At 33.4% G+C, this 13,117-nt stretch overlaps 1 protein-coding gene across 3 annotated transcripts; it reads left to right on the top strand.

The window, feature by feature from the left end:
* The first annotated feature begins 991 nt into the window (after positions 1-991).
* On the top strand, positions 992-12,882 carry LOC115988894 (protein RAE1-like). Of its 3 annotated transcripts, none has more exons than XM_031112527.1 (12): positions 992-1,088; positions 1,641-1,706; positions 2,267-2,353; positions 2,451-2,528; positions 2,616-2,806; positions 3,608-3,749; positions 5,549-5,656; positions 9,737-9,865; positions 10,060-10,137; positions 10,460-10,531; positions 12,309-12,389; positions 12,516-12,882. In XM_031112527.1, exons 2-12 carry the CDS (start codon positions 1,650-1,652, stop codon positions 12,561-12,563), a joined length of 1,071 nt encoding a protein of 356 aa, XP_030968387.1. In that variant the 5' UTR covers positions 992-1,088; positions 1,641-1,649; the 3' UTR covers positions 12,564-12,882. The 3 variants fall into 3 exon arrangements, with proteins under 3 accessions (XP_030968387.1, XP_030968388.1, XP_030968386.1); XM_031112528.1 differs by lacking the exon at positions 992-1,088 and adding an exon at positions 1,432-1,537 and having other exon boundaries at positions 5,576-5,656; XM_031112526.1 differs by lacking the exon at positions 992-1,088 and adding an exon at positions 1,432-1,537.
* The last annotated feature ends 235 nt before the right edge of the window (positions 12,883-13,117 follow it).

The raw sequence follows: 13,117 nt of genomic DNA, 5'->3' as shown, positions 1-13,117 counted from the left end.
TGATATCTTGGTCTAATAATAAATTTCTATCATCAGGAGTAAACGTCATAAATTGAAATTCTCTCCAAAAAAAAAAAAAAATATAAGTCATTTATATAATATACCATGGCTATGTACGGTTCATTACTAACTAGATAATATACTTTCCATATAAATTAAATAATTTATATTTTTGTTGTTATTTTTTTTTTTGAACTAATGAGCATATTTTTTATACTATTTTTATTCATATATTTTGTATGCGAAGATATTGAACATAACAAATTATAATTGAGCTGAACATTCCCATGCACCTATTCACATTCAATTTAGGAGACTATGTGACCTATTTATTATATTATTTTGTGTTATATTTAATAGAATTTCACAGACAATAATTGTGAATTGACATTGTATATGCAGTATTCAATAGTAATTTTCAAAATTATACACGTAATAGCAATGTAATGATAAACTTGACATAACCAATATTATGAAAATTGCAAATAAAAACAATTTTAGTACTTTTAAATGTCCTGATTGAACTATGTCATATATGTTTAATAGCCCAAACTAACATCAATAATACTACTATAATTTATTATTCCTATGCGTAAGCACGAGTTACATAATATAGCTACCACGCACATGGCTAATTACAAAGATCAGCAAGTCTACACTCCATTAATATTTATGAGTAATGCTATATGCACAAACTATTTTACAAAATGCTAATGTAGCCAACATCTTAATGGTTTTCATCTAGACCTACCATTAATATCACATTTTCATTTACTAATAATCATTCACCACATCAGCAGTTTGTAAAATTTTTTGTAAAATAGTTTGTATCTTTAGTATTATTCTTATTTTATATAAAAAAATAAAATAAAAAGAGAATTCTAACTCACCTTAAACCCTATATCAAATTAGGGTTTAGTTTTTCTAAGGATAATCTCCCTAGGGTTTAGCTTTTTCTGGTTGAATAAAATTGAAGAAGTTTATATATATAAAAAAAACCTATATCAAATTAAACCCCGAACAAATTTGTCCACGGTCACTACTGGAAAGAGACAGAAAAGGAGAGATATCAACGCCGCCGCCCACCGGTAAGACTTGGGGTTGATTTTTTGCTCAGTTTTGAAATTAACCACTGTTGGTTTTGGTTTTGCGAAATATTTTTGAAAGAAAGAGACTATTAATTCCGAACTCGATCCCGCAAGAAGTGACTTGTCATCGCACTGAGACTGAGACTGAAAGGCCCCCAACCCCAAGCCCCCAACTCTATTGATATTGAACTAATTAATTAATAAATATGTCACTTCAGTCCTTTGTTGCACAATTTGAAGCTTTAGTGTTTGATTTTTTATTTTTTTTAAAATTGAGGGTTTAATTTGTTACCACTCCTAAAATATAGGGATTAAACTGAAATTTTGCCTAAATATAAATACTCTTTCTCTCTCTCTCTCTCTCTCTCTTGAAGTCACCAGTCGTTTCAATTTTGTTTCCCTCTAATTTTGAAAGAGTTCTCACTCTCTCTCTCTCGTAGTCTCTTGAGGTATCTCGCTCTGATACATTTTGATTTTTATCCATATTTTTCAATTTCTATTTTGTCCTTTAACTAATAATTCCGATTCTAAATTTTGATTTTGATTTTGTAGTAATTTTAAATGGCTGCGTTTGGAGCCGCTGCGACCACGAATACAAATCCGAATAAATCCTTTGAGGTATGTATTTTTGATTATTCCAAGTTTTAGTTTTTTATTTTTTCTCTTTTTTTTTTTAATAATTAAAATTTGAAATCTTGTGCTTAATTGCTAGTTTGTTTAACTTTAATTGTGTATGAATTTATTTTCATAGACAAATTTGGAAGTTAACATCTTTTAAATGATTCTTGTAGTGAAAAAATCAATATATATATATATATATATAATATTAATCTGTGAATTGATTAATGCACTGTTTTTAAATTGAATTTTTGATTATGCAAAATTCAGTGACGTTTGGGACTATTACAGCGTTTTATGAAGCGTTCTGAGCCTTAGGTTTTGGATCATTTTTTGTGAATTTAAAGCCTTTATGTTATTATGAAGTGAAAAATTTGTAGTCAGATTAGTTTGTTTGTGTTGGCTGAACATATAAAATATATCTGACTGGTTGAATTATACAACTATTACTCTTGTTGTGCTTCGTAAATTCTTAATTTAAATGTATTTGTTTCCGATTCTGTTAGGCTGGTAATATTCTTAACCATTGAGCTTAACTGCTTCTGTATTTTCAAATATAGGTGGCTCAACCTCCTAGTGATTCAGTTTCAAGCCTTTGTTTTAGTCCCAAGGCCAATTACCTGGTTGCTACGTCCTGGGATAACCAGGTTTGTTCGGTTGGTTAATTTGTTAACATCATTGTCATGTTGCCAATGTTTCGCCTCTTTAATCCTTTATTCGATTCTGATGGTTGTGATTTTTTAGGTAAGATGTTGGGAGATAATGCAAAATGGGGCTTCTTTAGGCAGTACACCCAAGGCCTCAATAGCTCACGACCAACCGGTAAGACTAACATATACTATTAGCTTCTTGTTCTGTTTCGGAATCCTAAATGGCAATAATTATTTGCTTTGATATTTTCTCCTTAAGGTGTTGTGCTCGGCTTGGAAGGATGATGGAACAACCGTCTTTTCTGGGGGCTGTGATAAGCAAGCGAAAATGTGGCCTTTGTCTGGTAATCAACCAGTGACGGTGGCCATGCATGATGAACCCATTAAGGAAATTGCGTGGATTCCAGAGATGAACCTCTTAGTCACAGGAAGCTGGGACAAGACCCTGAAGTAAAATATCAATTCCTCTTTGCATTTACATTCCCCGAGATATATTTATTAGGCAATTTTGTTTAATTTTGGGTTTAATGCTTACGTTTTGCTTTGATGAGTTTACTTTATTTTATAAGCCATCATACTTTTACACTAAGTGCCCCTTATTTATGTTGCTTTAGATAAAATTGTGCAATAAAAAATCATGGCCATTTACTAGAAGAATGATCATATGGTGGTTATTTAACTAATTTCCATGGTTGGCTCATATTTAAACCTAATGGTCGCTTCTAAGTAGGAACCTTGGAATTGTGCTCCTTTTTTATGTACTTTAGTATGAATAATCAATGGCTACTCAAAGGAAAGAAAATTTTTGTGGTTACCTATTTAATTTATGAGAAGATCTTTTGAGAAGTAACAACTAAGAATGATTTGATTCAGTATAGCAGGAAGATGGATGTCAGTTTCCTTTTCCCCTTGCTTTATTACATATCACTGTAGGGTAATGTGTAAAAGATCATCTTTTCTTCATCAGTTTTCTGTTACATTGTGGACAAACACATTCCAAAGTACAATGTTTTCTTTTGTTTTGGGTGATATAGGTGTGGTTTTTATTGATTTTGTTTGCTAATTATGCAATATTTTATTCTATATATTTGAACATATTTTGGAACTCACTAGTTATGACATAATTATCCAACATATGGTTTCTTTTTCACTATATATAGTTTTGCATGCTCTTGATCTATTATCGTTGCAACTTGATGCTTTTGTGCCCTTGACTGCTAATTGTTCTGTTGGTTTCCTTCCAATTATTAGGTACTGGGATACAAGGCAGTCAAATCCAGTGCATACTCAACAACTCCCTGACCGCTGTTATTCTTTTACAGTGCGGCATCCCCTGATGGTTGTTGGCACTGCAGATCGCAATCTGATAGTTTTCAACTTGCAGAACCCTCAGGTAACATTCTCATCTAATGAAATGAGCCAATAATGATTTTCTTGCATCTTTCTTTGACAATCAGATGCTTCATTATTACAAAACAACATTTTGTAAGTCTGGCAGTAACGTTTTGCACTTATAGTTTGATCAAGTTTGAGAACCTTTTTTGTCTACTTTTGATATGTAGATTTAGGCTTCTACAATGTGATCATGTAAGGGTATCTGCACAGTATTAGGGGATATCATTATATCAACTTCTAGCTTTAGCTGATTGGATAGTCTTATTTTTGGTCTTTTTTGACCCTTAAAATCCAATTTGCTATTGCTTTTAATTGTTCCAATGAATCATTGATTCTTCTCCACACCCCATTCTCCCAATGAATAATTGATTCTGTGTGCATGTGTTTGGACTTGATAGAAAACATGATAGGGTGGAGGGTCCTGGCTTCAAATTTGTATTTCCAACTTGTTATTATTAAAAAATGATCAGCTGCTAATCGATTCACTGTATGTGACATTACTTTTTGCTATTGTTAGCAAAACCTTTTTTTGCGATTGACTACTTCATTTATTTATTTTTCTGAATAAATTTAAGGCACTGTTGATAGTCATTATTCAGTACTTTCTTTAGCTTTTACTGCATTCCTTAGACTGCTGTGAAAAAAGAAAATTTTGGGTTGAAAACACAGGGAAAACCCAAGTGGTCTGTAGCTACTAAGAGAGATGCTCACAAGTGCTAGAGCAAGAGAAATGGTTTCTATGCAGTATAGAGACCTTTTTGTATCAACACCCTAGAAGGCTAGAGCATTGTTTTTTTCATAACCTCCAGAAGTTGGATGCGGAATTTTAATCTTACGACCATGACTCCTTGCATATTATTTGCGGATGCTAGCAGCACGACTCACAAGTGCTTCATCATTTCTTGTTGCTAAGGATTCTTGTGAGTCCCACAGACAAAATATGATACATTATTTTGGTTGGCATGTTCCTTTGTTTGCTTTTATGGTTCAACAAATGGGTGGCTTTATCATCTAATCATTGCACAAGTGTGATTTTGGAAATATGTATATTTTGTTGACATAAACTTATATACCTGGTATTGGCTTACATCTTTGATAAATATTTGGAAGCTTTGTGAATTGGGCATGACCAGTTTTTTTTGTTTTTTTCTTCTTCTTCTCCCCTTATGCGTGTCCCTTTTAGGAATGGAATAGGTTTCTTTGCCATTTCTCGTTTCTATTGGTTTACTGTCTCTTTATACCAGAAACTAAACTACATAGTATTTTGTGGTTTGCATCATGGTGATACGAGTTGAGTAACTTCTTTGTTGTTTCAATAAGCATATGAAGAACTTTGAGCCTCAGTATAAAAGGAGTTGAATTTTACAATGGCCTTGTAATGCCTCTTCATGGGATTTATAGACATCCTTGTTTTCTACTTGTATTGTTATTAGAAAGTATATATGTACATTGTTAAATTACCGTTTGTCCCAAGAGCTTAAGTTATTGGGATATGGTAAATTAACTACTTTTTAATAGGTGAGGCCCAACACGTGGGATTTTAAATGAGAGGTAAAGTGGAGGAGACAGGGATCGATCTCAGGACCTCTTGCTCTGATATTATGTTAAATTATCGATTGTCTCAAAAGCTTAAACTATTGGAATATGGTAAATTTAATCATTTAACCACACAATTCTAACATACATAATAATGAGCAAATGGTTGAGATTCCGTGAAATTTAAAATGTAAATTGTGTTTGAGTCATTGAGAGTGCTCATTGTCTTATGTTCCCTTTATTTTGCTTTCAATTTTCAAGTCTAATCATGGGTCCAAATGCCAACAGACTGAGTTCAAGAGAATCACTTCACCTCTAAAGTACCAGACAAGATGTGTTGCTGCCTTTCCAGATCAGCAAGGTTTCTTGGTATGCAACTGCTTGTAATTACATTAAGTTTAAATTGTCTATTTATGATTATTATTACCTTTTCTTAATGGTTGACTTTTGACATTTCAGTCTTCTACTCCCTTATTTTGATAATTCTGTATTGTTGGATGTTCTCTACTTTCCCAATATGCACAGTGTAATGTATTTGTTGAAAAATGAAAACTTTGTTCTTAGTATGCTCTATATAGATGCACAAATAGTTGATAGAGCATATTTTCTGAGTGGAGTTTGAATTTAGACATTGATAGGTTAGGGGACTGAGGCTGATTGTTTGTGGTTCAATAAGGGTCTTATCTAGGGTAGGAGCTGGAGAATTTTCTGGGATTGCCTATGTTGTCTTGTAATCTATTGAATACACAATCTTTTCTTCCTCATATGCAGTCTGTGATCTGGTACCTTTCTGTGCCAGGGGTATGTTTTTCCCCTCAAGGTAGTGGATTTTATTCTAATTGTTCACTTGCATGAAAAGTGTGTTGGTGCTGTCTTCACCGTGTGCTTGATCATGGCTTGTTTAACTGTTCCTTGGTAACCATGGAGACTTAAATATACTACATGTTGTGATCATGCTTTAGTTGCTTGACTGCCCCTTGGTAACCTTGGAGACTTAAATATGTTACATGTTGTGAAAGAGATTTTGCTACAAATTATACGAGAGTTATAAATAGATGTGTCATGTCTTGTCTTTTTTTAGTGCAAAATTAATATCTGAGCATTTAGAGAATTTTTCATCTGGTTTATCTTATATTTAGTGTCTCTATGAAGTGCTGCAAACATCGAAAAGGTTATCTTCCTGAAACTTGTCAGATCAGCTGACAGAATATCTTGGAATGAGGATCCAAAGATGTAGCATCACAAGACCTGAAAATTAGAAGTGAAAATGGAAATCCATTATTTATGAAATTGTATATCAAATCAAGCAACAAAAAATCTTACACAATATCAACGAGTTGTAAAACTTTCAGCTGAAGAGGTGTCAGAACCACATACAAAGTCCTTACCAAAATTAACCACCACAAACTGAGGCCATACCACTGAGTCTCAGTCTATTTTAGCTAAAGAGGTCGCACAGCCATGTACAAGGTCCTAGCTAAAAAGTAACCACAAACTGAGAGCATTTAGATGGAAATTTTGAGTTGGATGACTTTTCAATTGGAATTCTTTAGATGTGTTTAAGATCATGGAAATTCTAGCAAATTTAATAATGGAAGGGTGAAAATAAAAATTGCCAAGAATTGTAGCTCTACTAGTTAGCATCTCCTAGTGTTACCAATGGAGACATTCAGGTTCAAATCCCCCTCCCCCAATTATCAAATTATCAGAAAGGGTAAAAATGAAAATTGAGGCCATGACCCTGTCAAATGGATAAGGGTGCTTTTCAAGGAAATTTTTTTAACAAACATCATCCGGTGGGATGAAAAACATAGAACCTTAAACTAGGATCAAAACCTATATCCCAATCCTTGTGCACCCTCCATACCACAAAGCTCAGGACATGCAACTTGACCACGTACTTAATTCATCCTTTTGTTTATCTTTTTGTGGTTTCTTCCAATTAAAGTTATGTGCTCTTTTTTATTTCAATTACCCTAAAGCAAAGAAAATTTCTCTTTTTATTTTTTAAAATTGAAAATGCTTCCCTCTCTCTCTCCCCCATTCCCTTTTGCCACCAAATCCAACTGCTCCAGTGGTTTAGAAGCTACACTGGAACCACAATTTAATATCTAGTGTTGGTAAAAGCGCACTTTTAAGTGTGAAACATCCCTAGTTCGTTCCTAGGCATCAATATTCTAATTTCCATTTTGCGTATATTAAAAAAAAAAATGAAACGCCAAAGTCCCAGTGCTTTTCGCCTCTAAAGTTGGGCACATTTGAAGAAGTGCACCTAAAGCTTGGCTTTTGGAGCTTTATCAATAAACTCAAAGCATGCTTTTTTGAACTTTTTAAAATGTTTATTTATTTATTTATCATTATTTATTACTATTTATTTATTATTATTATTATAAAAAATGAACCAAAAATGAATTGCAGCCAGCTGATCACTATACTATTGAAATAAACCAGTGATTTATGGTAAACTACTATACACTTAAGCCCACTCCCCTCCACCTCTACGTATATTCTGTTGAATAATCTACTTGGTACCAAAACTCCTATGTCTGGAAACTTTTATTTATTTATTCAGTATGTCTGGAAACTTCATGTTCATTCATTAAAAAAATGATCTAATTTATTTGTGATACTAATTGTTTAGTTATTTTAGTAGTTGATGTTAAACATATAATGAACTATGCACTTAGACTTATACTCCCTCCGTTCCACTTTGTTTGTCCTCTATTCCATTTTGGTATGTCCCAAAATATTGTCCTGTTTCTAAAAATAAAAGTCATTAATTTACTAATATTTCTATTATACCCCTATTAATTTACTAATTCAATTTTTTGATAAATTTATTTAAGGGTAGTTTTGGAAACTTATGCATTTTTAAGAGGTAGACAAGATAATAAATGATGTTCCCTTAAAAAGTTTGATTTTTCAAACAGGACAAACAAAGTGGGACGGAGGGAGTATTGACTAATACTCATTGAGTGAATAAGTGATAAAGAGAATGATGTAAAATGTTGTATGAATTATATAAAATGTTATATTTCAATTTATATGTTTATTTGATCACTTTATTTTTGTATGCCCATTAATAATTATTTTCAAATTTATTACATTATATTTTTAAAAATGTATGCTTCACTTCTATAAGGCGCATGCTTGCGCTTTGTGCCTTGAGCCTAGGCTCTAGGAGGCCTTTTCCCTTAAGTGCGCCTTGTGCTTTTTACCAACACTACTAATATCATGTCCCTTCAAGCCTCACCACTACCCTATTCAACTACTCCTCTCTCCACTACCCCAATGCACTCAAATCCCCCATGACTACCGTTGTGATCCTTAACTCTCCACTGATTCCAATGTCCAACTCACCAATTTTTGTTCCAATTTTTTCTAGAAAGATTGTCTTGGTGTGGTTTGCTTGTCCAATCCAGATATCTCCAAGAGGTGTTTCATGCTTCTAGGCTTTTTATTGGTTGAGTGCACTAATACTGAGGGTGTGGTGGAAAGACTGAGGTGTCTGGAAATGAGTGTTTTGGTTTTGGGATTCTTTTGTCAGAGTTTTGGGCAACTAGAGCTGAAATTGAGGCGTGGACTGATTATCTGAGTGCATAACTGAATTGTGTTTAGAGTGCGGTTTCATGGACAAGGAGGATCATTAAAGTAAGTGTGGTCTGATGTTGTGATTGGTGTGGACAGGTCACCAAAAACTGGGACACATTGGATTGTGATCTCTATAACTATCAGAAGAAAAGAAAAGTAGATTTGGGAGAAGGCAGTACCGCAGAATTTTTTTAGACTATTGGATCAATAATTAATACAGTGACTGATTTTGAGAGTTGTTAACAATAGACAATATGATGATTTAGGTTTGAAACTTGACATTGATGGTCCTTCAAGCTACCCAGTAATAATAATAGAATGGTATTAATTTAGAGTTTACGTAGTAGAAAATGCTTGCTCAATATAAACCTATTAGCTATTTTCCTGAGAAGTTAATGTTAAATTAAAGATCTACTTTTGGTCAAAAGTAGTTCATTCTGAGCATTCAAAGTATTTTATGCACCTATAGTAACATTTGAAAATTGTTATAACATCTAAATCACTCATTAAATGATTCAATTTTCTGGTTGACATGATCTTTTTGCTAGTACTGTATCCCAGATTTCAAAAGTGCCCCTTTATTTGGCCAAGTTTGGCTTTGTCATCTTTACACATTCACAAAAATGTCTTATTAATCTCTTGCTTTCTGTTGTAAAAAATTTTCTTTTGTGTTCTGAATACGTGCAAATGTGCTTACTGGTATCATATTTCTTAATTTAATGTCTTGTTGCACCTCACAGTTTTTTACCACATTTATTTTTATTGGTCAACTACTTTGATTAGATTTTCCCAGTATTATTCTGGTTTGGACTATATTGGATTCTCAGGATAATTGAATCTGTGTTGTTTTGTGTCTAGGTTGGCTCGATAGAGGGAAGGGTTGGTGTACACCACCTTGATGAATCACAGCATGCTAAAAACTTTACTTTCAAATGCCATAGAGACGGAAATGAGATATACTCTGTTAACTCTCTAAACTTTCATCCTGTAAGATTCTGTATTTCCATTTGATCTCCTTGCAAATTATTTATTTGATAGCTTGTACTTTTACTGACAACTTGAATCTTCACTAGATGTAGCTCTATTTCCTCAAGTTTAGTGGAAATATATGTCTGTTTGGTGCTATCTCTATGTTGATCTGCTGCCTGCTTAAATTCTTATATGCCAACCCTCTGTTTCAGGTGCATCACACTTTTGCAACTTCAGGGTCTGATGGTGCTTTTAATTTCTGGGACAAAGACAGTAAACAGAGACTCAAGGTATCTTCAGATAAGCTCAATTCAAATTTGAACCTTTTTTCATGGTTTTACTGCATTTCAATGAAGTTAAGGTTTTATCTTCTTAATTCTAAACTGAATACAGATGCTTTTGCCAATGATTGTTTCACAAGCAAAATGTCTGTTTGTTGTGCACACAAAATCACACAAACATTTTTTGCTGACCTATATAATATTATCCTGAATCTAATGTACAATATCAGGCCAAAGAGAAAGGAATCCAATACAACTTTTTTTTTTCCAGGCCATGGCTGTGGACTTAAATAGCTAAAGTATATCTTTGCAACACGATTTTTTTTTTCAGGCCATGGCAAGGTGCAGTCAACCCATACCCTGCAGTACTTTCAACAATGATGGTTCAATATTTGCGTACGCGGTATGCCTTGTCTCATTTTTCTTATAATCAATAATGATTCAGTTTCTAGACATTCGCTCTCTCCCTCTCTCATTAATTGTCACATGTTATCAACATAATGTGTGAATTTCATGAAGCTCTCTCTCTCTCTCTCTCTCTCGTGTGTGCATGTGCGTGCATGCACATGCACATGCACATGTGCACAGTTTATGCACATGCGCGCACACACACACAAACCTTTTCTTAGAAATGTGAAAAAGGGGTTATCCAATATTTACAGGATGTATAAGTAGCATTGCCATTATCATGTTGTAGATATCTTTAAAGCATTCTGTTTTGGAAACATTCACATACAAATGGAAAAAGTTTGGCTCAAACATGTTTGGATCTATATTTTTCCAACCTACTATGTGGCAATTGAAGAGACCAGGACCATGTGTAATTTTAGTCACGTGACGTTGTTAATGAGTCATGTGACTTGTTTAAATAATTTACATGAATATTATTATAAATCGCCATGTAATGAGTTGGAAAAGAGAGCTCAAAACATGTTTGAAGCCAAACTTTGTTCCATACAAATATGATAAAAGGGTATATCCAATATTTACAAGATGTATAAGTTGGGCTTCCGTTATCATGTTGTAGGTATCTTTGAAATTAATGAAAGATTCTGTGTTGGAAATAATAATAATAACAATTAGAATTATGTGGGTAAATGATTAAATTTACCATTTTCTAATAGTTTAAGTTTTTGGGATAGTCGGTAATTTAACATAGTATCAGAGCGGGAGGTCTTGAGTTCGATCCCTATCTTCACTCTACCTCTCATTTAAATTCTTACTTGTTGGGCCTCACCTATTAAAATGTAGTTTCGCCCCACACTTAAGGGGAGAGTGTTAGAAGTATATAGTTAAATGATTAAATAATTTAAATTTACTATATCTCAATAGCTTAAGTTTTTAGAACAATCGGTAATTTAACATGATATCAGAGCAAAGTATGAGATCTTGAGTTCGATCATGACTTTGATTCCTGTCTTCTCTACTCAACCTCCCATTTAAATTCTCATATGTTGGGCCTCACTTATTAAAAGGTAATTTCGGCTCACACGTGAGGGGGAGTGTTAGAGTTGTGTGGGTAAATGATTAAATTTACTATATTCCAATAGTTTAAACTTTTGGGACAATCAGCAACTTAACAATAACTATATTAATTTTTTTTAATAATAATAATAATTATATTCATTGAATCACGCAGCTCATCTTGATGAATATATTTGGTGCATTGTAATCACATTGCACGTAATATGCACATTTTGCCAATCCATACCAACCGATGTCAACTCTTTGTTTTTTAGTTAATTCTTGACTAAAATTTCAAGTATACCATGTTTTGGCCATACCGCCCTCTCTCTTAAACTGGATATGTTTTCTGAGAGGATGGTAAATAAAATAATGGCTTTTAGAATATGAGTTGCTTGGAGTGGTCTATTCAGCTAGCATTTAGATTGATATGTTTGAGAACCCTTTCAAGTCCTGGGATAACGTTTGTGGTACGGAAGAGATCTGGTTGAATCAGATCTAGCTGATAGGGTCAATGTCTGGGCTCCAAACTTTCATGGAGATTATTATAGTTCTTTCAACTGAATAATGGACACTTTTGGCCTGAAACCTGTTTGCCAAAAGCACATATTATTGTAAATTGGCTAAGGGAATACAATAGTTTTTGTTCCTTTTATTGTTTTATTTAAGTTGGAAGTTGGAGCTGAATTTCTTTATCATTATTATTTTATCTGAAGGTGTGCTATGACTGGAGTAAGGGTGCAGAAAATCACAATCCAGCAACAGCAAAGACCAACATTTTCCTGCATCTGCCACAGGTATATTCATCTGTAATTCTGTATGTTTTAAAGTGTATATAATTTGTTTTATAAACTGCTTGTCTATCCTTCGGAACACCCTGGTGAAAAGTGCTACTTTTTTTTTTTTTTTTTTTGGGGATCCAGGAGTCTGAGGTTAAAAGCAAGCCACGAGGAGTTCAAACTAGAAAATGAAGGTTGTGCTCGTTACAAGACTTACAACAGCTCATCAAAAAATTGGACATTAGCTTTTTATTTATTTTTATTTTTTTATAAATTATTAATCTTTTTCGGCTTGGTATATTGATGAGACTTTTTTTTTTCTTTCCCTCCTACCCTTTCCCAATTACTGTTGAGTTAATTTTCTGTGTGGATACATAGGTTAGAAACTTAGAAATGAGGTTCCTCTGGGGGTTGTTTGTTTTTTCCCCTGTATCATGACATGAAGGGATATGAAGATTTTACATTTGGTTTTTTGTTCCATGCCTTTCAAGCTTCTGAGCTTTCTCACAGCTGGTTGTGTGCAAATTTCTATGTTTCTAAATGGCATTTAAATGTTAGTCCGGTTATGCAGAATCTTCTTCCTGTTCAAGATATTTGTGTGAGTTGATTGTTTGATTATCGGAGTCTAACTTGATTACCTTTATTTCAGCTTTTTTTTTCCTTTAGAGTTCGCACTGATTCAATACTTTGGATGATATTTGCCAATAAATTCTAGATCCCTTCGCATACTGACTTCTAAGAAAGAA

The sequence above is a fragment of the Quercus lobata genome, chromosome 5, assembly GCF_001633185.2.
Source record: "Quercus lobata isolate SW786 chromosome 5, ValleyOak3.0 Primary Assembly, whole genome shotgun sequence".
Taxonomy (NCBI): domain Eukaryota; kingdom Viridiplantae; phylum Streptophyta; class Magnoliopsida; order Fagales; family Fagaceae; genus Quercus; species Quercus lobata.
The sequence above is the reverse complement of the archived record's forward strand: the minus strand, read 5'-3'. Positions and strand labels throughout refer to the sequence as shown.

Coding starts and splice junctions, on each gene's coding strand:
- LOC115988894 (XM_031112527.1), top strand. CDS start 1,650: ATGGCTGCGTTTGGAGCCGCTGCGACCACGAATACAAATCCGAATAAA. Junction 2,529..2,615: donor CAATAGCTCACGACCAACCG/GTAAGACTAACA, acceptor TTTCTCCTTAAG/GTGTTGTGCTCGGCTTGGAA. Junction 10,138..10,459: donor ACAGTAAACAGAGACTCAAG/GTATCTTCAGAT, acceptor TTTTTTTTTCAG/GCCATGGCAAGGTGCAGTCA.